Source organism: Salmo salar, chromosome ssa13, assembly GCF_905237065.1.
Source record: "Salmo salar chromosome ssa13, Ssal_v3.1, whole genome shotgun sequence".
Lineage (NCBI taxonomy): Eukaryota > Metazoa > Chordata > Actinopteri > Salmoniformes > Salmonidae > Salmo > Salmo salar.
Window position 1 is genome coordinate 84,121,750 of NC_059454.1, and position 27,985 is coordinate 84,149,734.

Genomic DNA, 27,985 nt, shown 5'->3' on the forward strand with positions numbered 1-27,985 from the left:
ATAAATGGAATAGGTACTAGCTAGCTTAATAGTTAATATTTGCGTGCTAGCTCTGCATATTCAGCTAGTGTGTGTGCGCGATTGACTGGATTAACCTCACGTCAGTTACGTTCATTGAGTGCCTTTCAGACAGTGGATACGACCCCTCTGTTACCTTGCCAACTAAGGAACTGGCAGTGGATCAAACCATTGTGAGGCAAAGGGTGGGGGGGGGTCGCAATCTTTTGAAACTTAAAAACGCGCTATTAAGTGTCTATAATCAGCACAATTGCTTTCATTGCGTATTATTAATATTATTTAAATTACATAGTTATGTTTCAGTGATATATTGGGGGGGGGAAATCATATTTTTCCCAGGACGGACGGACGGGGGGGGGTCGTGTCCCCCCGCCCCCCGGGATTTCCGCCCCTGATTGAATGCGATTATTGATTGATGATAGATTGATGGACCCAGGCTGACACTAGATAGGCCTAATACAATTATGAGAGCCTGATTGTGGGTTGTAGCATGATTCACTCTATTACCGGAATTAAGATGTGGAAGTCAGAAGTTTATGGAATGGCTTCAACAAGTAAAAACAATAACATGCTAAATGACTTTTCCATTAGAATGTATTATTGCTATTGATGCTTTTTTATTTTCATTCTGGTATAGTTATTATCCATCTTGATTATTCTTTGGTTCCAGTTCTGATTCCAGTTCCCAACAGTAGCAGTATGTGGCAGTGTATCAAGCAACATTTAATTAAGAATGACAGAAACCATGGTGTATAGAAAGATAGCTTTATTGCACAAGGTGTTAGAATACTATTTTTGTTTGTTTTTCATTTAATTTAATAGAAAATGTTCTTTTAAACACAAGCAATTGCTATTAGAAGCAACTCAAACGAATGTTTGGAATCACCTCAACATATTTTTTCTTCAAATTTAAAATTTTAGTACATTTCTTTCCCTCACCTTTTCCCTTTTACCAAGCATGCAATGTCATTTTTGAGGATGAACAAAATACAAAAAATAATATTAAAAAAAATTGAATTTGGAACACCAAAAGATCTTTAACAAATGATAAAAATGCAACAAATTAGTATCAAAAACATAAAGGGAATAGAGAAGAATGACTACATTTGTTGCCCGTTGCGGAAATCAATGTTTATCAAATCAATATGATGTTTTAAATTTGGAGTTGGGGCATGATTCAACCCTGATCTGTGCCCTGTTTTATTTTGACGAAAATAGCTCTTCATACAAAACTGTGTTTTATGTACAAGAGTTAACCTATAAACAACACCGACAAAGGTATTGGCGGTGGGTCCAGTACTGTATGCCCAAGGTGGGAGGGAGTTGAATAGGGAGAGCCAGTTGGGAGTGGCAGGTTTTCTTGACCCAGTCCAGTATATACACAATTTCTGTGTGTGTGACCTAAAGAGCAAGGAGTCCCTGATTTCACTTGGCTAAAACTGGCCAAAGATGTAGGTGTGTCATACTTCAGTACTGTTTGGCCTCTGGAATCACATTTAAAAAAAAAAAAACAGAAACAAGTAAAAAGGAACATATTCAATCAAAATTAACATATGGATGTAATTCAAAAACAAAAGAAATGACAAAACACTAGAATGGCGATGCTTCAATAGACATTCCAACAGGTTCCGGTGTTGATGTAGCCTACATGTAGTAGCACAAAATGGAGCTGGGGATGAGGATGGACATGGCTATTGGGGATGGAGAAATAAGTGGGAAATATACAGTACTTAAGACAGGGCAGCATCAGAGACACCAATAGACCACTGACCACATCATCCTATCATATTCAAACTGAACACCTCAATTGGCTGGCAACGTCTCTCTGATAAACTAGACAGTTCACTTACTTCACATGATTATTCTCCTTGGTGCCTTGGCTGACATTTTGTATTGGAGGAAGGGAGGCAGTAATACATGGGCTGAGAGGTTGATAAAGGTTACAGGGCTACTGGTGTGTACTCTGTGTAGTAGCTAGCTGTGGGATACAGTAGCCGGGCTCTGATACCTGACTTCTGCTCCACTCACAGTGACCCTATAACCCCACTGGTACCACAGGTCAAAGGCCTATACCTGAGCCCCTGAGAGGTCATGGTCCTTCTTTACTCAAGTAACAGTTGAACGAAAGCAGAGAAATTATAGACAACAGTGTAGGTCGCCTTGGTTACACCCATCTTTAAAGGAAATTATTTGGCTTCTGAAAAGTAAGTATACCAACCAATCACTGACAACCTCATGATACCAACTAATAGGGGGCTTTGAGATGGACACTTCCTGTCTGGAAGTCACTTCCTTCCTCTCAGCCGGTCTACATACAGTAACATACAGAAAACCCTCTATATACACGTGCTCCTCCCTCTTCATAATACTCTTCTATTCTTTACCCCTCTTTCATTTTCACTGCTCTTCACATGATTGAGCGATTGTCTCCTTATATTTTTTTAAACATTTAAATTGTTGTATATTTTTATTCTTTGCCATAATTTCACTTAAATGACATGATATACTTATATAGAAATATATATGCGAAATCTTTAAAATACCAAATATTCTACATTTGTTAGTATTGCGAGAGCCCTGATGTTTTTAATTCATTGCTGGGTCATTTGGGTTGTCATGTTTCGGTCAAAAGCTATCGGATACTGTTGAGTTGGAAGGAGGAGGGGAGTTTGAGGAAATATCAACAATAAATGTGCTAAAATACAAACTCAATGTTCTGAGTGAGGTGAACCTGAAATCCTTCCTTATGGAATCCACACAGAGAGAGTAACTGCCAATGGAGAGTGAGACTGGACATTGAGACATAGAGAGAGTAAGACGAGACTATAGGGGATAAAACTTGTAGTCCTGCTGGAGCTTCTGCTCAAACCTTGGAGGGCAGCATAATGTGTGTGAGGGTATGATGAACACTGATTTTTAGCCCAGCCTCTGCTATCATTGACTTCATCAGCACGAGCAGTGAGCTTTCACCATTCAGCTCCTCAGTAATACTCAATGGTTTGAAATGACCTTGGAGAACAGTTCTAGGTCTTCGTGTGTGTGTGTGTGTGTGTGTGTGTGTGTGTGTGTGTGTGTGTGTGTGTGTGTGTGTGTGTGTGTGTGTGTGTCACCAGACACACAAATTGAGCAGCGTGGCATCAGGCTAGAACTGGTAGTTAGTAGGAGATAGTAGTTTGTTTTATATAGGTCCAGGTGAGCATGAATCAGGCAGGTTACAATGGTCTCTGGTCATTCCTGGGAGGCAGAATCTAAAGTCTGAATAAAGACTAATCACACTACTGGGTAATTAGATGTTAGCTGGGGTCACCTGCTGCACTGCATGCCCTCGCTGACCTGATGTGTAGAACACTGGTGTGGGGCTGGGTGTAGGCCGGGGCCGGGCCAGACAGGAGTGTTTAGTCTTTGAGAGAGAGAAGGGGGGCTAGTAGCTACACCAGTGTGTAAGACTTAGAGTAGGCCCCAACCCCTTGCTTCTGCAGTCTGCCCAGCGCTGAGGAGCTATTCTCTAGCAGTGAGTCTCTGGAGCCCCCCATCTTTGTGCTGGAGCCAGTGGGGTTGCTGCTGGTGCTGGAGGTGGAGGCTGTGGCTGCAGGGTTGGAGCAGGGCATGGTGAGAGTCCTCTGGGGCAGGGTGGCAGTGCCTGAGCTCACGCCCAGACTGCCTAACCCAGAGTGGCCTAGCGTCAGGGCCTGTTGCTTGGACGGGTCCAGAGTCATGTGACGTCCCTGGGTGTGGTACGCCCGCTGTGCCAGGCTGCGGATGGAGGCCTCCCTGGGCGGGACCGCAGGGCATGGGTCATGCAGTTCTGCCTGCTTCCGGAAGAAAGGATCCGTCTTCATGTAGAGCGGGAGGTTGCAGAATTCACCTAGCAACGAGGACAGAACAGAGAGAGGGAGGGGCTTAGAGACCTGTTGAGATGTACAACAAACAGCCTGTGGCAAAGTATAATGTGGTGCCACTGTGCCAGACAGGGTGGCTCTCTGTACTCACTCTTGTTGGCACGGTGGGGGATGGGCACGGCCACGTTGGTAGGTCTGCCGCGGTCGTAGTCCTGGGGTTTGGGTGGCGAGGCGGTGAAGCGACACAGGCCTGTCTCGGATGGCGTGCTGAGTGATGTCATGCTGTCGGCTGGGTCGTTGGTGCCTGTGGTCATCTGGTCAGAGGAGCTGTCGGAGATGAAGCACTCTGTGATGGTGAACTTGGCATGCTGCAGGTGCTCCTCCAGTTTGGCGTGTTCGTAGGCCCGCGCCAGCTCCTCATACGTAGATGAGGCACTCTCTGTGGACACCATGCTGTTACGACCCTTGTCTGGAAAAACAATAAATGCCATAACATATTAGAACAATGCAATATGAAGTTTGCATACAGTACAGCTGTGCCAGTAGGCCTTTCAAGGTATACTACAGGTCTGGTTTGGGGATGTAAAAGATAGATGTGTTAATGATGGGTCTTTAGTGGCGTTGTTGCCAGGGCGGGGCGGTACCCACCAGTATCCTGGGACAGGCTGGCGCTGTAGCTGTCACTCTCAGTAGCGGTGATGCCGTGGGAGCCCATGGTGCGCCAGTCAGAGGTCAGAGTCCTTGCGGAGGCTGTTGATTGGCTCTGGCCCGGCCTGCTCAGGGTCCACTGGCTGGAGTAGCGGTTTCTGGAGCTGTGGGCTGACTTCACACACTTCCTCGACACTGGGTCTGAGACAAGGAGAGAATAGGAGGAGGACGATGAGAGGATAGAATTCACTCACTGGGTACTATTCATAACACTTATAATCATTTTGGGTGTAAGCATGTACAAACATTTTGGGTGTCAGCTCAAGTTAACTCCTACACGTTACACTGTAATAAGACATATTTCCATACTATGCACATCCTAGTGTATGTGAAGTACTCACTGGTTCCAGGGCGGATGTCTGACATGTCAATCAAGGGCCCTGTGTTCTGGATGAGGGCAGGATGGTGCAGAGACACACCCGTGCAGAAGCTCTGTGGATTCACTGATTGGCTGAACTCTGTGTCCGTCACTGGGGCCACTGCCTTGTCCTCACCTATTGGATGTAAGAGATGAGGAAAACATATTATGACAGTTGTTCAAAAATATCTGTGATAAACAATTAATCTCCCTTGTCAGATGTTCTCCTCATAGGCTGATTGTAACTCACACTCTAGCAATACGTATTTAGTAAGTTGAGAGAAATAATTTGATTGGTTAGTTAGTGTACTGTAACGAAAGGCTATTTAATTGGACGATATTCAGTCTGATCAATCTGATTAGCTTCAGTGTGTCCATACTGACCTATCTGCTTGATGCCCTCCTTGTCCTCGATGAGCAGCTGGACACGAGGGATGTCGATGTGGAGCCGAGGGCCCTGGGGAGGACCCTTCACTGGGGTGTCCATGCTGCGGTTGTTCTTACTGCTCAACACACAAAACAAGACACACACTTAGACTGGATCCACTGTCACATCAGCAGTACTTACATAGTGTACATGTATACATATATAACAGGAGTATATTGGTGATACTTCATAAGAGTTTACTGGGACTTGCAGGTATATTCAAAGATCCATCAAGATCCCCTGGAATATGACACATCCATAACCACAGGCATCAATCAATCAAGAGTATTATCCTTACCTGATAAGCATCTCTGCAAGGCTCTTAGCATCTGTGAAAACAAACACAAATATCTTTATTAGATTATAATGGATCATCATGTGGATTAGGCAAATTATTTTGACATGTTACCTTTAGTGTTTCTGAGTTATTTACTAATTTACTTATGGCTCTTCCTCGCTGTTCTCCCCTCCCCCCCTCTTTACCTCTCTTCTCCCTCCTTCCCTTTGTTTCTCACCTCTGAGTCGTTTGAGTCTCTTCTCCTTGCGTTTCTTGCGGATGATGAAGAGCAGGGCGACGCCCAGGGTGACCAGGATGACAGGAGAGCCGATGGAGAACAGCTTCTTCACATCATCCCTGTCCTCTTGGGCCGAGTTTATAGGAGGGATGGTACCTGGGAGGGAGAGAAGGGGTGAGAGGGAAAGAGAGAGGGAGGGAAAGGGGGTCAGAGGAAGATTAAAGGACTGCTTTTACCACCACTTTCAAGCCCACTCACATTCTACTCCTCTCTCCTTCCCTTTTTTGGTCTCCCTCCTTATCCCCTTCTCTTTGATGACTGTAAGTAGTTCTGAATAAGAGAGTCTGCTAAAATGTACATGTAAATGTCAAAGCAGCAAGTGAGAGCAGTTATCTGGTAGAAACAGGAAGTGACTCACTGCCGTCATAGTCTGTGGTGGCAAACTGGGAGCTTTGGTTCCCACACCCGGCGCTATTACAGGCCTTCATCTTCAGCTCGTACCAGGTGGCCTCCCGCAGCTCGCTGAGGAAGAGCTGGGCCGTGGCGTTGGCCTTCAGGCTCTGCCAGGCCCACGTGCCCTTGGGGCGGAAGTCTAGCAGCAGAGCGGTGATGGGGCAGCCTCCGCTGGTCCAGCCCTGCAGGTTGAGCCCCGCGTGGGTAGAGTTGATGTGGGTGAGCAGGGGCTGCTCCTTGTTGAACACAGGCTCTGCAGGAGAAGAGGAGAGACAGGGAGATTGTCAGACTGCCGGTATTGTGGTTAGTGTGTTAGAGTGGAGATGTAGTTTATGTGAGGTAAAACACATGATGTGAGGTAAAATATAAAATCATGCAGTTTTAAAATTCAACTCTTTCTGCTCTTTCCTCCTCTACACCTTCTCTCACCTTCCCCCCTTCCCCTTGATCTTTCCTTTTCCCTCACCTCGTCCGTGGGTCTTAGCCTCGATGATCTCAGAGATGCGTCCTGAGCCCACACTGTTCTTGGCTGCCAGTTTGACCTTGTACCAGGTCCCACAGCGCAGGTTGTCCAGCCTGAAGGAACGCTCACTGGAACTAATGAACACATCCCTCCACTCCTCTGTGTTGTCCACTGAGTACTGCAGGACGAAACCTGAGGACACACAGGGATACACTACAGAATAATTTAAGCATTTCTTTATCATCTGCCAAATATACAAATAAACCATTTAAAAAAACAATGAAATACTGTAAATGTCTATCAATTACAATATCCTCCCATTTCAAATATTAAAGCCATATTACACAACCTGCACATACTCCATTGAGGCAAAATCAGATCAGCTCTAACTACTGTTACACCCCTTGAACACCAGGGGGAGATAAAGGATTTAGAATGCCCTCAGTGATACAGTACCTTCTTTTGCTAGGAGTATGTCAGACATTAGGAGCTAAAAGTTAATACATTGACGGGAACTGAGAAAATCACACAAATAGGTAAAAGGCTATATCAATATTATTTATATTTTTAGAGGAATTATCTCTCAGTGAGATACAGCAGCTAAAGAACTCTCCTCAGACGGATCCTAATGCACTAAGGCCCAGGGGGAGGGAGTGGTGTACCTCTGATGGAGCTGCCTCCGTTGTCCCCAGGGATCCAGGCCAGGGTGATGGAAGAGGTGGAGGTGGTGGAGACGGTCAGACGGGGCTGGTCTGGAGGAACTGAACATCCAGAGAGAGAACACAGTCAGACACAGTTAGAGTCAATCAGCACCACAGAGACCAGGCACAAACAGCACACAGTTACAGTGAGCAGATTGAGGGACCAGATAGAGAGAGACGATACACACACAGTCAGAGGAACACAGAGAAACCAGCTGAGACAACCCCAAAAGGTCCTCAGATCTCACCCCACCCATACACTCAACCAGCCCAGCGTATCCCAGCTCACCTTGCACCAGCAGGTTGACTATGATGGTGTCAAAGCCCAGGGTGTTGGTGGCCGTGCACGTGTAGTACCCAGAATCCTCAGCTTTGACGGAACGTAACACCAGAGTACCGTTGGACAGGATCTGACGCTGCCCGTCCACAGTCACAGGGATAGTCGAGTCCTCACTGAGACACACACACAGAGGATCCTAGTTAGATCATAATACAGCAACCTCACACCTCTATGGTAGACTTAACCCTGACCTGAACCTTATCTTCCAAAACCCAGCATTGGCACCAAGTCTAAAGTTTATCCTAGCACTGATTGTGAGTTCACCACTTTACTTCCATTGAGGATGAGTTAGGAGAGTTCTGACCTGTCTTTGGTCCATTTGATGGTGGGGGTGGGTTCTCCCACTGAGCTGCAGGGCAGACGGACCTCCTTCACCCAGGGAGTGGTCACTGTGCCCCCGAACGACAGGATCTTAGCTGGGGCTGCAGACAGAGGGCAGGTGACACAGGTTAAACTGGGATGTCACATACATACACACACACACACACACACACACACACACACACACACACACACACACACACACACACACACACACACACACACACACACACACACACACACACACACACACACACACACACACACACACACACACACTGAATGTGCTCACGTGTGCATGCACACATGCACATTCACACACTTAGGCACCCAGGCACATTTACAGCCAGACAAACACTCTAACCTCCCTGCTCTGTTTTCTCTTTCTTGATGTGTAAACATCTTTCTCTAGTGTTTGCTGAGTGATCCTGGTATTGAGTAGGTTAGCCTGGAGGGTTTCCTTTTACCCACTGTTATGAGAGCAGAGCGTTGGAGTGCCCCCCCTCCTCCTATCCCTCCGTCTCGCTCAGTCCATCCATGCTCCATAGATTCTCCCCAGTATTGATCCCTGTCCACCCCCCTCCCTAAGGGCCAGTTTACTGGGTAGGCCCTGTTCATCACCACATAATTAACAACAGTGTTTCCTGCTACACCGCTAGCCCTCAATCAATACTACAGCTGTCAGTCAATAGAGAGAGAGAGAGAGAGAGAGAGAGAGAGAGAGAGAGAGAGAGAGAGAGAGAGAGAGAGAGAGAGAGAGAGAGAGAGAGAGAGCGGAAGAACCTGGGATAGAGAGGGAGAGAAGAAAGGTACAGAGAGACAGATGAAAGCCCTCTGTGTAAGACAGGTACAGAAAGGTACAGAGAGACAGATGAAAGCCCTCTGTGTAAGACAGGTACAGAAAGGTACAGAGAGACAGATGAAAGCCCTCTGTGTAAGAAAGGTACAGAAAGGTACAGAGAGACAGATGAAAGCCCTCTGTGTAAGACAGGTACAGAAAGGTACAGAGAGACAGATGAAAGCCCTCTGTGTAAGAAAGGTACAGAAAGGTACAGAGAGACAGATGAAAGCCCTCTGTGTAAGAAAGGTACAGAAAGGTACAGAGAGACAGATGAAAGCCCTCTGTGTAAGAAAGGTACAGAAAGGTACAGAGAGACAGATGAAAGCCCTCTGTGTAAGAAAGGTACAGAAAGGTACAGAGAGACAGATGAAAGCCCTCTGTGTAAGAAAGGTACAGAAAGGTACAGAGAGACAGATGAAAGCCCTCTGTGTAAGACAGGTACAGAAAGGTACAGAGAGACAGATGAAAGCCCTCTGTGTAAGAAAGGTACAGAAAGGTACAGAAAGGTACAGAGAGACAGATGAAAGCCCTCTGTGTAAGAAAGGTACAGAAAGGTACAGAAAGGTACAGAGAGACAGATGAAAGCCCTCTGTGTAAGACAGGTACAGAAAGGTACAGAGAGACAGATGAAAGCCCTCTGTGTAAGACAGGTACAGAAAGGTACAGAGAGACAGATGAAAGCCCTCTGTGTAAGAAAGGTACAGAAAGGTACAGAGAGACAGATGAAAGCCCTCTGTGTAAGACAGACTATTTCTGCAATTCTTCTTCCTCTTTTTTCTTCTTCTCTTTTTAAATAACCTTTACACAAATCCCTCCATCCCTCCTCAATTACCCCTCGTCCCCTCCTCCCTTACCTTTCCCAGCAGGCTCCACGGTGACCTTTTCGCTGATGTTGCCACGGCCAGCAGTTGTCACGGCGGAGGCCCAGATGAGGTACTGTTTACCGCGGGTCAGATGGGTGATCCTGTAGAACAACATCTCTGGGTTGGCCTCATACTCACTGGGAGCCTGGGGGAGAGATATACAGGTTCGATTATTAACACTGTGTAATACCATGGTATAATGGTACAGTAGCATTTTGGAGGGGCTGCTTGGCATCTATGGTCTAATGGCATGAGGGAAGCCCAGATGACTTGAAAGAGAACTAAGGAGTTTAGAACTAAGGAGTATAACTCATGCATGTATGCAGGCACGCAACACACAAACACACACACACACAAACACACACACACACACACACACACACAACACATAAGCTCATGCACCACCTCCCTCATCTGTTCATCACTCAATACCCATCTTCACCTCTTTTTCCATTTGCCTCATTTACCTTTTTCTCTCTTTCTCTCTCCCTCCCTATCTCAGCCTCTACCCAGGCTTGCTGGAAAGCAGGGTGGGTATGACAGAGGGATAGAGAGAAGAAGGGAGGGGAGGAGGGAGAAGGGGTGAATGTGGGGCTCTGGGGGGGTGAGTAACAGGAACATTAGAACATTCCTCCAGCGTGGAGGCAGCAGTGTAGTGGTGATCCAGGGAGTGATACAGAGAGATAATGAAAAGAGGAACAAAAGCACTCTCATCTCTGTGTGACTGATACCCTGCTCTGCTCCTCCCTCCCCCGTCTCCCTCCCCATCTCCCTCCTTCCTTCTCCATGCTCATTTACATGGTACTCATCCACATAGGGTGAGGATTTGTGAATGATAAGAAAGTGGAATTCTTCCATGATAGCAGGATTTTATTGGATTGTGTGTGTGTGGTCTGAATGTGTGCCACCAGAAAATGTGTGTATGTGTGTGTGAGAGAGAGAGAATAATGTAGATGTGTGAAAACTGCATAGCTAGTGCAGACCTGTGTGTGTGAGAGCTCCTGATGCTGCAGTGGGCATGTGTGAGCTTGTTCTCTGCTTCATTTGCATATCTACGTCTCATCACGTTGCCAAGACAACCTCATCTGTTCATCTGGGAGGGCAGGAAATAAAGCGACGAAGCAAACACAGTGAGATAGAGACACACCCAAACACACACACACACACACACACGCACACACACACACACACACACACACACACACACACACACACACACACACACACACACACACACACACACACACACACACACACACACACACACACACACACACGCACACACACACACACACACACACACACACACACACACACACACACACACACACACACACACACACGCACACACGCACGCACACACGCACACACACACACACGCACACACGCACACATGCACACTGAGTGTTGGTTACTAATTAATTATCCATCAAGTGCTATATCATGCATTCACATCATGTCTTGTCATTAGGGCCTTAATTCTCTGCCTCTCCAATACCTGTAACTGCGCCTCCCCCATCCCATACTCTGCCCTCTCAGTGGTACTTACCGGCTGTCCGGAGCCTGGGCTGGAGCAGTAGATGGTGTACTTGCGGATGACACCATTGGGTTTATGGGGGGGTAGCCAGGACACGACCACACTGTTGGGAGATGAGGGCACGGCTTTGATACCAGCTGGAGGGCCTGGGACTGGAGAGGATACACAATACATAGACAGGTCAGCAGAGCTGTGTGTGTGTGTGTGTGTGTGTGTGTGTGTGTGTGTGTGTGTGTGTGTGTGTGTGTGTGTGTGTGTGTGTGTGTGTGTGTGTGTGTGTGTGTGTGTGTGTGTGTGTGTGTGTGTGTGTGTGTGTGTGAGACTGGGTACTAAAGCCATGTTCAAGTAAACACGGCTGTGTGCAGGCGCGTGCTATTTCCTTGCGTGTGGGTGTTAAAGCCGTGTTAAAGTGAGCAGGGTAGTTTGCAGATTGCCAGTCTTATCCTGTGCTGTAAGCCGCTCTGGGAGGACTTGGAGGAGGTCCCCTGGGGAGAGGCCAGGCCCGGGCCAGACCAGGGCCAGCGGTGACATATGTTCACTCAGACACCGTGGTCAGCGGTTCTGCTCTGCTCGCTCTGCTCTGACACCCTGCAGTCTAACTCTCTAACCCCTAAACAGATTAACACACACCAGGCTGCTCCTCATGCTCACTGCATGGCCACTTGACTGAGACGCCTAAAGAGCCTTATAACTCTATCAGTCATCAACAACATAAAGCCTTAATACTCTCCCACTGTCCACACATACAGAACACTGGACCTTATTCTAAGAATACAACCCGTCCATCAGATAGAAATGCATGGGTCTCCCTGGGTTACAAGGGACAGGGTTCAAATGAATACTGTGAGGCTACACTACATTAGACCTTCCTCCATGTACTGTACTGTACAGCAGGACCTAAAGCACAAAGATTAAGGACCTATCCAACCCTAGATAGCAATCAGTAGCATTATGTGACCTGATGCACTTGACCCTGCTGGATCCTTTTACGGATTATAGTGAAGAGGGAGGACTGTTAGAGAGATCCAGGACCCCCTCTATCTCCTCCCTCTCTATCCCAGGGCAGCCTGCTCCCCCCAGTAATCCTGCTCTGTCTCTCTGGGCCCCCTCCATCTCCTGGGGCTCCATCTCAACCACATTATGGCAGGAACAACACCAGGGACATGAGAGGAGAGGGGAGGGAGGGAGGGAGGAGAGGGTTAGGGGCAGCCCCAAGGGGAGATGAGAGGGGGGATGGGGTGGGGGGGTGATAGGAGAAATGCATCATTATCATAACTGGGCCTTCATGTCAGAATGGGGGGGGGGTTAAGCTCCATCTGCTGCCCAAAATCTGCACGTTCCCAGTCCAGACTGTCTGATCCACTGTCAGACAACCCAGTGATGAGGAGTCATATACAGTCACCTACAGTACACTACTGCTGAACAACTAGCTACTTCTAACCATGGTCTTAACCATCACCATGACCACGCATCCCAAACCACAGCTACCAAAAGCCTTCAGAGAGGAAGGGACAACCTCCGCCTCCCAAAGAGCCCCAAATAGCAGGGACCAGCAGAGAAGAGCATGTGGCACAGGAGGGATAACATAGATGAAGTCTAATGTACAACCAAGGCTAAAACAGTATATATCGGAAGTATTACAAAGAGCTAACAAAGCATCTAGTAAAGCAGGGCAAACCGAGAAGGGCTAACATGTCTCTTGTCCTCCATCCATCAACCCATTTTTTCTTTCTTTTCATCTTTTGTCTCTCGCTCCTTCGCCCGGGCAGGCCCAGCTGTGCCCCCTCTCCCTCTCCCTCTCTCTCTCCCTCCCATTCTCCTCTCTCTCTCCATCCCCCTCCTCCTCCTGTTTAGGGGAGTGAAGGAGACAGGGATCGGCCTGTAATCCCGCCTTCAATGGTGTAAGCACAAAATTAATTATCTCTAATCCAGGAGGAGTTAATCCCTGGGCCTGGCTGCCTGACTGCCTGGCTGGTTGGCTACTTGTGTCCAGGGGGGCTGTGGGCTGCAGGGCTGGGTGCTGTGGATCAGTCCCGTTCCTCTCCCTCATTCTGCCTCTACCCCTCCTCTTCTATCCCCTATCTCTAGTCTCGAGCCCTCAGCCATGGGCCCAAAGCCTCTTAATTCTCATTAGCACTGGTAATGGGGCCTCACTACACAAATGAGCTTTAGTCATGAGCTTGTGATACACCCTGACACTCTTCTTTATCCCCCCATGAACACACACACAGCCTCCCTCTGAGCTTCTCATCTCTTCCAAGCAGTGTGCATCTCAGTGTGACTGTGGTTCTATCTTTCTGTGGTATATATATATTTATAAACTGTGTGGTTCGAGCCCTGAATGCTGATTGGCTGACAGCCATGTTATATCAGACAGTATACCACGGGTATGACAAAACACATATTTTTACTGCTCTAATTACGTTGGTAAAAAGTTTATAATAGCAATAAGGCACCTTGGGGGTTTGTGGTATATGGCCAATATATCATGGCTAAGGGCTGTATCCAGGCACACCGCGTCGCACTGTGCGTATGAACAGCCCTTAGCCGTGGTATATTGGCCATATAACATACCTCCTTGGGCCTTATTTCTTAAATATACACTACCGTTCAAAAGTTTGGGGTCACTTAGAAATGTCCTTGTTTTTGAAAGAAAAACACATTTTTTTGTCCATTAAAATAACTGCAAATTGATCAGAAATACAGTGTAGACATTGTTAATGTTGTAAATGACTATTGTAGCTGGAAACGACAGATTTTTAAGGGAATATCTACATAGGCGTACAGAGGCCCACTATCAGCAACCATCACTCCTGTGTTCCAATGGCACGTTGTGTTAGCTAATCCAAGTTTATCATTTTAAAAGGCTAATTGATCATGAGAAAACACTTTTGCAATTATGTAGCTGAGAGCAAGAGGACAAGTACATTAGAGTGTCTAGTTCGAGAAACAGATGCCTCACAACTCCTCAACTTGCAGCTTCATTAAACAGAAGTCTCCACGTCAACAGTGAAGAGGCGACTCGGGATGTTGGCCTTCTAGGCAACTTTGTTTCTGGCCATTTTGATCCTGTAATTGAACCCACAAATGCTGATGCTCCAGATACTCAACTAGTCTAAATAAGGCCAGTTTTATTTATTCTTTAATCAGTACAACAGTTTTCAGCTGTCCTAACATAATTGCAAAAGGGTTTTCTAATGATCAATTAGCCTTTTAAAATGATAAACTTGGATTAGCTAACACAACATGCCACTGGAACACAGGAGTGATAGTTGCTCATAATGGGCCTCTGTACGCCTATGTAGATATTCCCTTAAAAATCAGTCGTTTCCAGCTACAATAGTCATTTACAACATTAACAATGTCTACACTGTATTTCTGATCAATTTGCAGTTATTTCAATGGACAAAAAAAAGTGATTTTCTTTCAAAAACAAGAACATTTCAAAGTGACCCCAGACTTTGGAACGGTAGTGTATATATGGGTTAAAGTCTATATCAGTGGGAGGATAATGTATATGTGTGTGTTGACAGAGAGTGTTTGCGCGTGTGTGTCTGCGCAAATGCACATGTGTGCGTGTACTCACGGTCCTCGCGGGTTTGGATGTACAGGACATTGCTCCTGACCCCGTCCCCAGCCTGTGTGTAGGCTAGCACCTGCACACTGTAGTTAGTAAACTTCTCCAGCCCTCTCAGCTCCACCTGCTCACGAGTTGTAGTGATGTTTTGCATCTCTCCCCATTCTGAGAGAGAGAGTGAGAGAGAGAGAGAGAGAGAGAGAGAGAGAGAGAGAGAGAGAGAGAGAGCGAGAGAGAGAGAGAGATTAAGCCTTGTTTGTTCATACATCACAATGCACAAATTGGGAGGAAAATACAGGTTAGGCTCAAGGGGGCAAGGTAAACATACAAATAATATATTCCAGGTAAATCCCATAGACAGACAGATAGGGAATGGGTTGTGTGAAGGGTTAGGAGACAGATGAGGAGAAGGGATGTGGGGCAGGCTAGGGCACAGTTTGGGAGTGTGTTATGTGTTCAGACACACACACACAGACAGATAGACAGGCAGGTGAGGCCATGGGTTTGGGGTGGAGTTAGAATGATAGTAGTGATAATTACTCTGCATCGGCCCCTGTGCCTGGCCCCCACAGCACCCACCTCCGTCGGGGAAGAGGGACCAGAACACCACACGGTAGCCCTTGAGCACGCCATGCAGCGTCAGACGCGGAGGCTCCGCCCACGTGATCACCGCCTCGTCTGACGTCACCGAGATAGCCCGCACATTCTGGGGCGGCTGGCTGGGCACTGGGGGTAGGAGAGAGGTCAAATGTTAACATCACAGAGGACCATAGTGTACCTTATTGAACACAGCTGTCTGCGACTAATAGGACGAAGATACAGTAATAGTAATAAACTGCATAACATTCTCAAAATACTATTTATTCCAATCTTCAATTTTCAATCACTGCAATGGAGAGAGAAAGAGAAAAGTATAAAGTGAGGGATGGCAGAGAGAGAGGCAGGTATAAGGGAAAAGGGAAAGAGGAATACACTGTATCATTTACCAGGCGAGTCTTGACTGTTAAGGGTTAACTTGGAGGAAGGGGGGATGGTGATGAGAGGCAGACGGCGGATAAAAAGCAGAAGTGTGCGGACGGAGGACAATGTGTCCAGCTGTGTGATAATTGCAGCTGTAGAAACAGCAGCAAGCAGACAGACAGACAGAGAAAGACAGAGAGTGTGTGTTGTAGTTACCATCACTACTAACTAATTATCATAATCAGGATCTACATCTATCTCTATCATTAAGGCTGTACACACGGGGGGAGACTGAGGGACTAAGATGTTGTCTGTCTGATGTAAAGATAAAACAGAGTAGCGAAAGAAGGAAAAGGGGGATTACCCAATGAAAGCAAAGGGAGAAATAGATTCTGGAGAGAAAAAATGGAATGAACCAACAAAAAAATGGTGTAAACGAGAGAGGGAATAGAGAGATAACCAATGAAGGGGAGAGAGGGAGATGACGAGAGAGAGAGAGAGAGAGAGAGAGGTAGAGTGGGCAGGCATATTCAGAGAGTAATGGGGTCTCTCGCTCTCTCAGTCTACTGTTGGAGCTAATTAAAACAGGAGAATGATGGGGGATGTGCTGCATGTTCATTTCCTCCATTTTGTCTCAGAGACTGTGTGTGTGAGAGTGTGTTTGCACAACTGAATCAATGTGTGGGTGCATCTTTATTTGCTGCTTTTCCACTCTATTCTTACATGATTGGACTCTATTTTCTATTCCCGTTGACAAATTAAAGGAATCTACCCGTTCTACTAGCAAAGTATGAATCTCTTTCTCTCTCTCTCTCTCTCTCTCTCTCTCTCTCTCTCTCTCTCTCTCTCTCTCTCTCTAGCTCTCTCTCTCTCTCTAGCTCCCTCCCTCTACTTTCATCTATCCCCCTCTTTCTCTAACCTCCCTCCCTCCTGTCTTACCATCCTCCAGTGTGGTAGCGTTGATCTCAGTGCTAGAGGGGCCAGTGCCAGCCCTGTTGAAGGCCTGGACCACCACTCCATACTGGGCAAACTTCTTCAGGTTGTCCAGGGTGTACACCTCACTGTCCCCTGTGGCCTTCATCTCCACAATGCTGTATTGGCCGTTACTGCCTGGCCCATTCTCACGGTAACCGATCTGGTACCCCCGGATCACCCCGTTCTGAAGCTCCTTTCTGGGGGCCTGAGAGGGAGAGGCAAGGGACAGCTCTGTTAGGACACTGACTGGAGATTAATGACAGTTAGTTTGAATGTCTCACTTATTATGGTATTATAGCATAAAGGAAGATAGGCATGATGGTTAATGAAGTTTACCCTCCATGTGACCCGTATGCTCTGAGACGTCATTGGTTGGAGGATCACTTCCATAGGGGGCCCATCAGGTTCTGTTGAGGTGAGAGGTTGAAATAAGAGTTTCAATAGCACCAAACAAGACATCATTTTAAATAAGTGTGTGTCTATGTGTGTGTGTATGTGTGTTTGTGTGTGTGTTTGCGTGCGTGCGCGTTTGCGGTTAGACTTACGTGCTTCCTCAGTGCTGATGGTGAGCTCCTTGCTAGGCTGGCTGCGTCCGATCTTGTTGAAGGAGTACATACGGATGCTGTAGACACAGGCAGGGTGCAGCTCCACGATGTTAGCCTGGTTGTTAGTGGGGGAGATGTTCCTGGTGGTGTACTTGTGATCCCAAGTATCTGTAACAAATAGAAGCAGATAGAGAGGACATTAGGGGACCAGAGAAAAGGGAGTTAGATTGAGGACAATAGGGATGTGAGGGTTTACAGGGTTGGACTGGTTGGACTCGTACCAGACTTGTTCTTATACTCGATATCGTAGCTGGTGATGATGCTGTTGCCGTCGAACCTCTGGATCCAGCGCAGGTTCATACTGCGGTCCTTCACCTCTCTCACCTCCAACTCAGGAGGGTCAGGAGGCTCTGGGTGTGTTAAAGGAGGAGGTTGGGTATACATTTAACCTCAATCACTGGTCGGTCAACAGTGAGCCTATGTGCAGTAATAGCAGAGTGAGAGAGATACGCACCTTGCACGGTAAGCTGGATGAGTCCTCGCCCCTCTCCGTATGAGTTGATGGCATGGCAGGAGAAGAAGACTGAGTCCCCGCGCTCCGCTGGCTTCAGCTACATGGGGGACAGCAACAAAGAAAATAACTATTTTTGTACTTTGATCTCAACTCAATTGGGCTAAAATTCTAAATTCTAATGACCTCCAATTTCAATTCTCTCTCAACATTTTGCCCTCTTTCCTCAGTGTCTGACCTTGAGTGTGGAGATAACCTCGTCCCCCTTCTTGTTAATGGTGATGGAGTAGCGGGGGTTCCTCTCGGCATCGATGACAGTGTCGCCCCTCTCCCATCGGATGATGATGGGCTGCTCCCCCCGCGCTGTGCAGTTCAGCTCCTTCACCTGGCCCTTGATGGCCATGGTGGTGTTGGGGTGCGACGTGATCATGGCTGGAACTGGAGACACACACAGAGAGAGATATTCATGAATGTGATGAATAGATATGGGGGAATGAGAAAAGGAAACAGGGATGGTATTAGAAAAATCAAAGTACTGTACAGGTGTGTAGAAAATAGAAATCTCAATTTATTCCCTCCATCACTCTTTATTTTCATTTCACGCTCCGAGCCCTCGTGGCCCTCTCACACCCCTCCTCTCTTCCCCGTCTACCTCCTTCCCTCCTCTCCTTTTCCCTCCTTCCCTCCTCTTCGCCAACATGGGTTATTGATCTGAAGGGTTCCTGCTGTTTTGTTTTCATCACTAATTCATCAGAACCTTTCCTTCCCCACCACAGCCATAGACAGACAAAAAGACACACAGACTGGAGGAACAAATCAATCAACATGCACACACAGACACACACACACACCAGTCTGGGAGAGATAGACTGGTATTTAAGTTTAGAGCCAACCCTCCTCCTGAAGAGGGTTAATGAAGTGTAGCCCAGGGCTGGGGTCAAACAGGAGGGGGGAATGAATGACACGTGTGAGGAACAGAATGAGAGAAAATGAATGAAATGAATGAATGAATGAATGAATGAATGAATGAATGAATGAGAGAGAGAGAGAGAGAGAGAGAGAGAGAGAGAGAGAGAGAGAGAACATTCTCTGCTCACACCTCTGTAATGGTCTGGGCCTAAACCACACGAAAACAACACTAGACACTATGGAACACATAGATTTTACTATCTCATCCTGGAATATACAATGTCTGAGGTCATCTGACTTTGGCCTAAAGAGCAAGAACCCAGACTTCATCAAATATATTGGAAATACAGACATTGTCATCCTACAAGAAACATGGTATAGAAGAGACGGACCCACTGGTTACCCTCTAGGTTACAGAGAACTGGTAGTCCATTCCACTAAACTACCAGGTATGAAACAGGGAAGAGACTCAGGGGGTATGCTAATTTGGTATAGAGCAGACCTAACACACTCTTAAATTAGTCAAAACAGGAACATTTTACATCTGGCTCGAAATTAATAAGGAAATTATCTCCACAGAGAAAAATGTCCTTGTGTGCTACCTATATCCCTCCAATAGAATCCTCATACTTTAACGATGACAACTTCTCCATCCTAGAGGGGGAGATCAACCATTTCCTGGCCCAGGGACATGTACTAGTCTGTGACGATCTAAATGCCAGAACTGGACAAGAACCTGACACTCTCAGCAAACAGTATTCCCTCCCAAATATGCCCCCCTAGACACAACTATGACAAAACAACCAACAAAAATGGGTCACAACTCCTGCAGCTCTGTCGCACGCAGGGTCTGTACATAGTCAATGGTAGGCTTTGAGGAGACTTCTATGGTAAATACACCTACAGCTCATCCCTTGGCAGTAGTACTGTAGATTACTTCATCACTGATCTCAACCCAGAGTCTCTCAGAGCGTTCACAGTCAGCCTACTAACACCCCTATCAGATCACAGCAAAATCACAGTCAACAGTGAGGGAAAAAAGTATTTGATCCCCTGCTGATTTTGTACGTTTGCCCACTGACAAAGAAATGATCAGCCTATAATTTTAATGGTAGGTTTATTTGAACAGTGAGAGACAGAATAACAACAAAAAAATCCAGAAAAACGCATGTCAAAAATTTTATAAATTGATTTGCTTTTTAATGAGGGAAATAAGTATTTGACCCCCTCTCAATCAGAAAGATTTCTGGCTCCCAGGTGTCTTTTATACAGGTAACAAGCTGAGATTAGGAGCACACTCTTAAAGGGAGTGCTCCTAATCTCAGTTTTCTACCTGTATAAAAGACACCTGTCCACAGAAGCAATCAATCAATCAGATTCCAAACTCTCCACCATGGCCAAGACCAAAGAGCTCTCCAAGGATGTCAGGGACAAGATTGTAGACCTACACAAGGCTGGAATGGGCTACAAGACCATCGCCAAGCAGCTTGGTGAGAAGGTGACAACAGTTGGTGCGATTATTCGCAAATGGAAGAAACACAAAATAACTGTCAATCTCCCTCGGCCTAGGGCTCCATGCAAGATCTCACCTCGTGGAGTTGCAATGATTATGAGAACGGTGAGGAATCAGCCCAGAACTACACGGGAGGATCTTGTCAATGATCTCAAGGCAGCTGGGACCATAGTCACCAAGAAAACAATTGGTAACACACTACACAGTGAAGGACTGAAATCCTGCAGCACCCGCAAGGTCCCCCTGCTCAAGAAAGCACATACACATGCCTGTCTGAAGTTTGCCAATGAACATCTGAATGATTCAGAGGACAACTGGGTGAAAGTGTTGTGGTCAGATGAGACCAAAATGGAGCACTTTGGCATCAACTCAACTCGCCGTGTTTGTAGGAGGAGGAATGCTGCCTATGACCACAAGAACACCATCCCTACCGTCAAACATGGAGGTGGAAACATTATGCTTTGGGGGAGTTTTTCTGCTAAGGGGACAGGACAACTTCACCGCATCAAAGGGACGATGGACGGGGCCATGTACCGTCACATCTTGGGTGAGAACCTCCTTCCCTCAGCCAGGGCATTGAAAATGGGTCGTGGATGGGTATTCCAGCATGACAATGACCCAGAACACACGGCCAAGGCAACAAAGGAGTGGCTCAAGAAGAAGCACATTAAGGTCCTGGAGTGGCCTAGCCAGTCTCCAGACCTTAATCCCATAGAAAATCTGTGGAGGGAGCTGAAGGTTCGAGTTGCCAAACGTCAGCCTCGAAACCTTAATGACTTGGAGAAGATCTGCAAAGAGGAGTGGGACAAAATCCCTCCTGAGATGTGTGCAAACCTGGTGGCCAACTACAAGAAACGTCTGACCTCTGTGATTGCCAACAAGGGTTTTGCCACCAAGTACTAAGTCATGTTTTGCAGAGGGGTCAAATACTTATTTCCCTCCTTAAAATGCAAATCAATTTATAACATTTTTGCCATGCGTTTTTCTGGATTTTTTTGTTATTATTCTGTCTCTCACTGTTCAAATAAACCTACCATTAAAATTATAGACTGATAATGTCTTTGTCAGTGGGCAAACGTACAAAACCAGCAGGGGATCAAATACTTTTTTCCCTCACTGTACCTAAACAGAGCAATACTCAGTCATGAGGCATAACAGCCAAAAGAACTGCACAATATTAAGAAACGCTATAGATGGAAGGAAAGTAGTGTAGAAACCTACCAAAAAACAATTAGGCAACAACAAAAATTCAATCCCTTTTAGACAACTTCCTGGGCAAAGAATGTCACTGTAATAGTGAAGGTGTAAACTTGGCAGTAAAAAGTCTAAACAGTATATTTGACCTTTCAGCTTCTTTATCAAATCAAAAAATTTCAAGCAGACAACCTAAGAAAATGAACAACAATGACAAATGGTTGGATAAAAAATTAAAAACCTAAGAAAGAAATAGAGAAACCTATCCAACCAAAAACATAGAGACCCAGAAAACCTGAGTCTGCGCCTTCACTGTGCTAAATCACTAAAACAATAAAGAATACACTACGGAAAAAGAAGGAACAGCACGTCAGATATCAACTCAATGTAATTGAAGAATCCATAGAATCAAACCACTTCTGGTAAAATTGGAACACACTAAACAAACAACAAAACGAAGAGTTATCTATCCAAAATGGAGATATGTGGATAAACCCATTCTCCAATCTTTTTGGATCTATAGCAAAAAACAAACATCAAAAACATATACAGTGGGGCAAAAAAGTATTTAGTCAGCCACCAATTGTGCAAGTTCTCCCACTTTGAAAGATGAGAGAGGCCTGTAATTTTCATCATAGGTACACGTCAACTATGACAGACAAAATGAGAAAAACAAATCCAGAAAATCACGTTGTAGGATTTTTTATGAATTTATTTGCAAATTATGGTGGAAAATAAGTATTTGGTCACCTACAAACAAGCAAGATTTCTGGCTCTCACAGGCCTGTAACTTCTTGTAACCTGTTGGGGATAGGGGGCAGTATTTGCACGGCCGGATAAAAAACGTACCCGATTTAATCTGGTTACTACTCCTGCCCAGTAACTAGAATATGCATATAATTATTGGCTTTGGATAGAAAACACCCTAAAGTTTCTAAAACTGTTTGAATGGTGTCTGTGAGTATAACAGAACTCATATGGCAGGCAAAAACCTGAGAAGATTCTGTACAGGAAGTGCCCTCTCTGACCATTCCTTGGGCTTCTTGGCTCTCTTTATTGAAAACTGAGGATCTTTGCTGTAACGTGACACTTCCTACGGCTCCCATAGGCTCTCAGAAGCCGGGAAAAAGCTGAATGATGTAATTCCAGCCCCAGGCTGAAAAACTTTAGCGCCTTTGCTAAGTGGTCTATCAGAGGACCATCAGACTGAGGCTCGTGCACGAGGGGATCCCATGTTTTTATTTTCTCTCTCTTTGAACGTAAACACGCTTTCCCGGTCGGAATATTATCGCTTTTTTACGAGAAAAATGGCATAAAAAATGATTTTAAACAGCGGTTGACATGCTTCGAAGTACGGTAATGGAATATTTAGAATTTTTTTGTCACGAAACGCATCGTGCGCGTCACCCTTCTTTACACTTCGGATAGTGTCTTGAACGCATGAACAAAACAGAGGATATTTGAACATAACTATGGATTATTTTGAACCAAACCAACATTTGTTATTGAAGTAGAAGTCCTGGGAGTGCATTCTGATGAAGAACAGCAAAGGTAATAACATTTTTCTTATAGTAAATCTGACTTTGGTGAGGGCTAAACTTGGTGGGTGTCTAAATAGCTAGCCCTGTGAGCCGGGCTATCTACTTAGAATATTGCAAAATGTGCTTTCACCAGACTCAGTGAGCATAGCCTTGCTATTGAGAAAGGTCGCCGTAGGCAGACCTGGCTCTCAAGAGAAGACAGGCTATGTGCACACTGATCACAAAATGAGGTGGAAACTGAGTTGCAATTCCTAACCTCCTGACAAATGTATGACCATATTAGAGACACATATTTCCCTCAGATTAGACAGACCCACAAAGAATTATTTGAAAACAAATCCAATTTTGATAAACTAACATATCTATTGGGTGAAATACCACCGTGTGCAATCACAGCAGCAAGATTTGTGACCTGTTGCCACAAGAAAATGGCAACCAGTGAAGAACAAACACCATTGTAAATACAACCCATATTTATGTTTATTTATTTTCCCTTTTTTTACTTGAACTATTTGCACATCGTTAAAACACTGTATATAGACATAATATAACATTTGAAATGCCTTTATTATTTTGGAACTTGTGTGAGAGTAATATTTACTGTTCACTTTTTATTGTTTATTTCACTTTTGTTTATCAATTTCACTTGCTTTGGGAATGTAAACATATGTTTCCATGCCAATAAAGCCCCTTGAATTGAATTGAGAGAGAATGAGAGAAAGGAAGAAAGAAAGAGAGAACAAGAGATAGAAAGAGGGAGAGAGAGAGACCTAGTGAGAGACAGATGAACTCACTCTTGACGGTGAGGACCATGCTCTTGCTGATGTCAGAGCCCACTCCGTTGGAGGCCTGACAGAGGTAGTATCCCCGGTCGTCCTCTAGGACGTGACGGATCAGCAGGGAGCCGTTGAACATGATCTGGATCCGACCAGTCAGAGGCACAGGGTGGTACTGCTGGGGGTTCCCTATACCTACAGGAAGGAATGGCACGGTCGGGTCAAGTCAAAGTTGCGCATAGTTATAATGGTCTCTAATCTTACGCTTGGATGTACATTAGTTATGATGTTACAGTAGAGAATAAAAATAAAAACATTTGCTAATTTTATCTTCCATCATCAATTAAACTTTATTGTACAAGTTCTTTCACTATGATACATAGAATAGTAGACAGTTAGTTAGTTGATGTTGTTAGTGCTGCAGGGTGTTGGTCTTTACCTTTGGCGTGTTTCCACATGACTTTGGGAGGGGGGTATCCCTCCACAGAACAGTTTAGTACTCCTGCCTTCCCATAGATCCCATCCTGGTTGTTGGGCTGGACCACGAAGCGAGGGGGAACTGAGGGAGGAGAGGTTCTAGTTAGTACAGTCATTAGAATTGACAACAGCATCTCTAAAATGGTGGCTAGTCTTCAATTATTCTCTAATCCTTCTGTGTTTTCTTAATATCTTCCAGCTTCTATAACCAGTCTGTCCATGCATTCATTCTTTATCTTTCTCAAATTCTTCAACACCACTTATTTTCCAATCCTTCCTCTCCTTCTCACCCTCCCTCCATCCTCTCCTCTCCTCCCCTCCTCCCTCTCTCACCGGTGACGATCAGCTGTCTCTCCCAGCTGACGGTTGCCGCGGCGTTGCTAGCGATGCAGGTGTAGTTGCCATTGTGCTTCAGCGTCACCTTGGAGATCTGCAAGGAGCTCATGAATTCCTTGGTCTCTATGCCAACACCAGAGGCGGAACCAGGCACGATGAGTTGCCCGTCTTTGTGCCAGGTGATGCGGATGGGCATGTCACCTGACGACACCACGCAGGCAATGTACATCAGCTTTCCCACCGACGTGGAGGGGATATCAAAGGGCTGGATCAGGGGTGGCACTAGGGGGCAGAGGTTACAGAGGTCAGATGTTAGAGGTCCCACCCCTGACCCCCTTCCATCTCCACCAGCCCATAATGGGTGCTCTGATTACAGGCCAACTGGCGGAGGAAGTCATGCCGTTGCCATGGTGGCGGAAGGGGGTGGAGTGGTGCTACAGCTAAGATGTCTGGGGGATTTAATCTGGGCCTCATTATGATTCATCTAATTAAATCAGAGACACACACAAACACACGTACACACGCACACACAGACTTCTATAGACCCCCCAACACCCATACACAAACACACCTACAGCACACATGCTTACCACCCAACAAACACACTTACACATTCCTATAAAGCTAGATGCTTTTAACACCATGGTGTGACCACCCTGTTAAGCTGATTGCCTCTTTACGACTAGGAAGAAACCTTGCCCAAACGTTGGTGACTTTCAACAAATCCATTGCACTGGAGTGAGCGGTTACATCCTGTCATTGGTAGATTTAGTGTAACACATCATCCCTTTCCCCTTCCCCCTTTGCCTTACCTATGCCACCCTTGCCCCCACCCCCTGTCCTCCAACCCTGTCTAGTCCCCTACCTTTGACAGTGACGTGGACAGTCTGGTCGATGGAGGTCTGTGGCTGGATGAGCACACTACACAGGTAGGTACCCTCGTCCATCCCCTTCTGCACATCACTCAGCCTCAGTGTTCCATTCTCATACACCACCTGGCGATGGTTGTCAGGCAGCAGCATGCCGTCCTTAAACCACTTGATAGAGTAGTAGGGGTAACCAATCACACGGCAGGTTATAAAGGTGTTCCTTCCTGCCACAGCCGTGATGTCACGCATCTCCCTGATCCTAGGAGAACCTGGAGACACAGAAAAGAGAGGGAGGACGAGGGGAGCGAAGGAGAGGAAGGAAAGAGGAGGAAGAAGAAGGGGGAAAAGGGAGGAGGAGACAGGGGTGGAAGAGGAGAGAGAGGGAAGGAGGACATGGGAGAAAAGGGGAGCAGAGAAGATAAAGATTGGGGAGAGAGAAGATAAAGGTTGGGTAGAGAGTGATTGGGGCAGATTGAGGGGTAGAGAAAGAGGTTAGTGATGTCCCCTTACCCCAATCATACTGGTAATATTTGTAATATCTATTAATGTGTTTTCTAAGTGATTGTGTGCATGGGTGTGTATGCACATGTTTGACTACATTACCCTCAGTAACACTGTCCTATGGTCTTGATGAGAACAGACATGGTCTTTGCTGTGGTCTTGATGAGAACAAATAGATAGAGACAGGAGTCAGAGAGACATCCAGGTAGACAGACACACAGCAAAAGAGAGAGAAACACACACTGGGCAAGACACAGACAGACAGAAACAGGGACGCGAGAGCGGGAGAGAGACACACATACAGAGAAAAAGACAGAGAGTAAGAAAGAGGGATGACAGTTGGAGGGTTGGGGTTGGGTGTGTGAAATGATGGACTCTAAACCTCGCTGTGTGTGTTAGTGGATGTATGCATGTGTCTTGGATGTGTGTATGTGTTGCACTTTTGTCTAAATCCTCACACATCTCCACCTGTCTCTGTACTGTATACTTATTGTCAGTGCATGTATAGGTGCAGGTGTGGGGTGCGTGTATATTGAAAAGTAGACAGGCACCTCTTACGTTTATGCGCGCTTGGTACTCGGCGCTACCGGCCGAGTTGCGTGCGGCGCAGCGATACACTCCCCCGTCACGGATGGCCGGGCTGCTGACGTTGACATGTGACACGGTCAGGCCGTCTGATAGGGTGTACTGGCTGGTCTTGTAGGCGGAGTCTCGCACCACAGGCTCGTCGTCCAGCGTCCAGGTGATGGAGGGGGGTGGGGCTCCCTTGGAGGCACACATCAGGGAGAAGGGCTCACCGGGGGCGACCACGCGCTCACTGAAGGAAGACACAATACGAGGAGTGCCGTCTACAGGAGAGATAGATGGAGAGAAAGAGAGAGAGAGAGAGAGAGAGAGATAGAGAGAAAGAAAGAAAGAAAGAAAATAAGAAAAGTGAGATAATGTTACAGATGTAGGATCTTAATTTGATCACTCTGTTGCAGGACAATGCAGGACATTTAAAACGTGTAGGTTATTTGAGGTTTAAAAAGGCTTCTGAAGTTTGTAATTTCCACTTTGAAATTTCAGACTTTGATTTTCCCTTGCGAAAAATGTATCAACCCCTACAAAAATGTCCATTAATTATAATCCACATAATAATTAACATTTCTGTTGCTGCAGGATTATTTTTCTGCTGTTGCAAACTGGCTAAAATTAAGATCCTACATCTGTAAGCGAGATTTGGTTGGGGGGGACCCCACCCCGCGGCAAAACATTTTAGTGACCCCTCTCTTGAGAGTGGAGAGAAACATTTATGTTTTAAAAGTGAATTTCCTGCAATTCTACACATTTCGCCATGGGGCAGAGAGAAACATTTTGCAATTTTATAATGAATTTAATGCAATACTACTACTTTTGCCATGGGGCAGAGAGAAACCATTTGCAGTTTTACAGCTTATTTCCTGAGATTCTATGATTTCTAGTCAATAAGTCATCATTTTAGTCAAAGTATGATATATTTGGAGTTGAAGTGGGAAATCCGACGTGGTAACTTTGGATATTATCCGTGCCAATGCCGTGTGTTTCACCTATGATATGACATGCTAATACTTTTCAGTCTACGTTTCTTTTCAGGGCAGTTTTATTTGAATGTTACCACCCACCAGCACGGCATTGTTTATTAATCAGAAACACCTGCAAAGTTCTTCCTCTTCGCGAGTCTCGACTGAGCTATATAATAATCTTCGGCTGAGCCAAACAGCTTTTCGTCGAAACCTACACTTGGTCGCCTGAGTCATGGAACAATTTAAAATAGGGGGTGCAAACTTATGTTTTTTTTTAATTATTATTTATTAGCAAATTATAATTGTAAAGTTTCACAAATGTTTGAGCTAGTCTGTCTAACAAAAATATATATGACCATTTTATATACTGAAT

At 45.8% G+C, this 27,985-nt stretch overlaps 1 protein-coding gene across 6 annotated transcripts in view; it reads right to left on the reverse strand.

Annotated features, from left to right (window-relative positions):
- Positions 1 to 769: 769 nt before the first annotated feature.
- The window catches only part of LOC106567837 (Down syndrome cell adhesion molecule-like protein 1 homolog), an 86,156-nt gene continuing 58,940 nt past the window's right edge, over positions 770 to 27,985 (reverse strand). The window contains exons 7-34 of one of the 6 annotated variants that reach the window (XM_045692283.1): positions 26,620 to 26,916; positions 25,564 to 25,836; positions 24,696 to 24,980; positions 24,325 to 24,444; positions 23,904 to 24,080; positions 18,191 to 18,390; positions 17,956 to 18,052; positions 17,723 to 17,851; positions 17,442 to 17,609; positions 17,233 to 17,303; positions 16,861 to 17,101; positions 15,541 to 15,687; positions 14,971 to 15,126; positions 11,397 to 11,536; positions 10,315 to 10,365; positions 9,839 to 9,992; positions 8,127 to 8,244; positions 7,772 to 7,935; positions 7,444 to 7,542; positions 6,785 to 6,973; positions 6,284 to 6,571; positions 5,866 to 6,021; positions 5,649 to 5,679; positions 5,308 to 5,429; positions 4,907 to 5,059; positions 4,506 to 4,706; positions 4,009 to 4,326; positions 770 to 3,883 (exon numbers count right to left, since the gene is read on the reverse strand). In XM_045692283.1, the coding sequence (XP_045548239.1) occupies positions 3,447 to 3,883; positions 4,009 to 4,326; positions 4,506 to 4,706; positions 4,907 to 5,059; positions 5,308 to 5,429; positions 5,649 to 5,679; positions 5,866 to 6,021; positions 6,284 to 6,571; positions 6,785 to 6,973; positions 7,444 to 7,542; positions 7,772 to 7,935; positions 8,127 to 8,244; positions 9,839 to 9,992; positions 10,315 to 10,365; positions 11,397 to 11,536; positions 14,971 to 15,126; positions 15,541 to 15,687; positions 16,861 to 17,101; positions 17,233 to 17,303; positions 17,442 to 17,609; positions 17,723 to 17,851; positions 17,956 to 18,052; positions 18,191 to 18,390; positions 23,904 to 24,080; positions 24,325 to 24,444; positions 24,696 to 24,980; positions 25,564 to 25,836; positions 26,620 to 26,916 (4,982 nt within the window). In that variant the 3' untranslated portion in view covers positions 770 to 3,446. Of the gene's footprint in view, positions 3,884 to 4,008; positions 4,327 to 4,505; positions 4,707 to 4,906; positions 5,060 to 5,307; positions 5,430 to 5,648; positions 5,680 to 5,865; positions 6,022 to 6,283; positions 6,572 to 6,784; positions 6,974 to 7,443; positions 7,543 to 7,771; positions 7,936 to 8,126; positions 8,245 to 9,838; positions 9,993 to 10,314; positions 10,366 to 11,396; positions 11,537 to 14,970; positions 15,127 to 15,501; positions 15,688 to 16,860; positions 17,102 to 17,232; positions 17,304 to 17,441; positions 17,610 to 17,722; positions 17,852 to 17,955; positions 18,053 to 18,190; positions 18,391 to 23,903; positions 24,081 to 24,324; positions 24,445 to 24,695; positions 24,981 to 25,563; positions 25,837 to 26,619; positions 26,917 to 27,985 lie in introns of those variants that run through there. The other 5 variants (XM_014137616.2, XM_014137615.2, XM_014137620.2 and 2 more) reach the window with 5 other exon arrangements.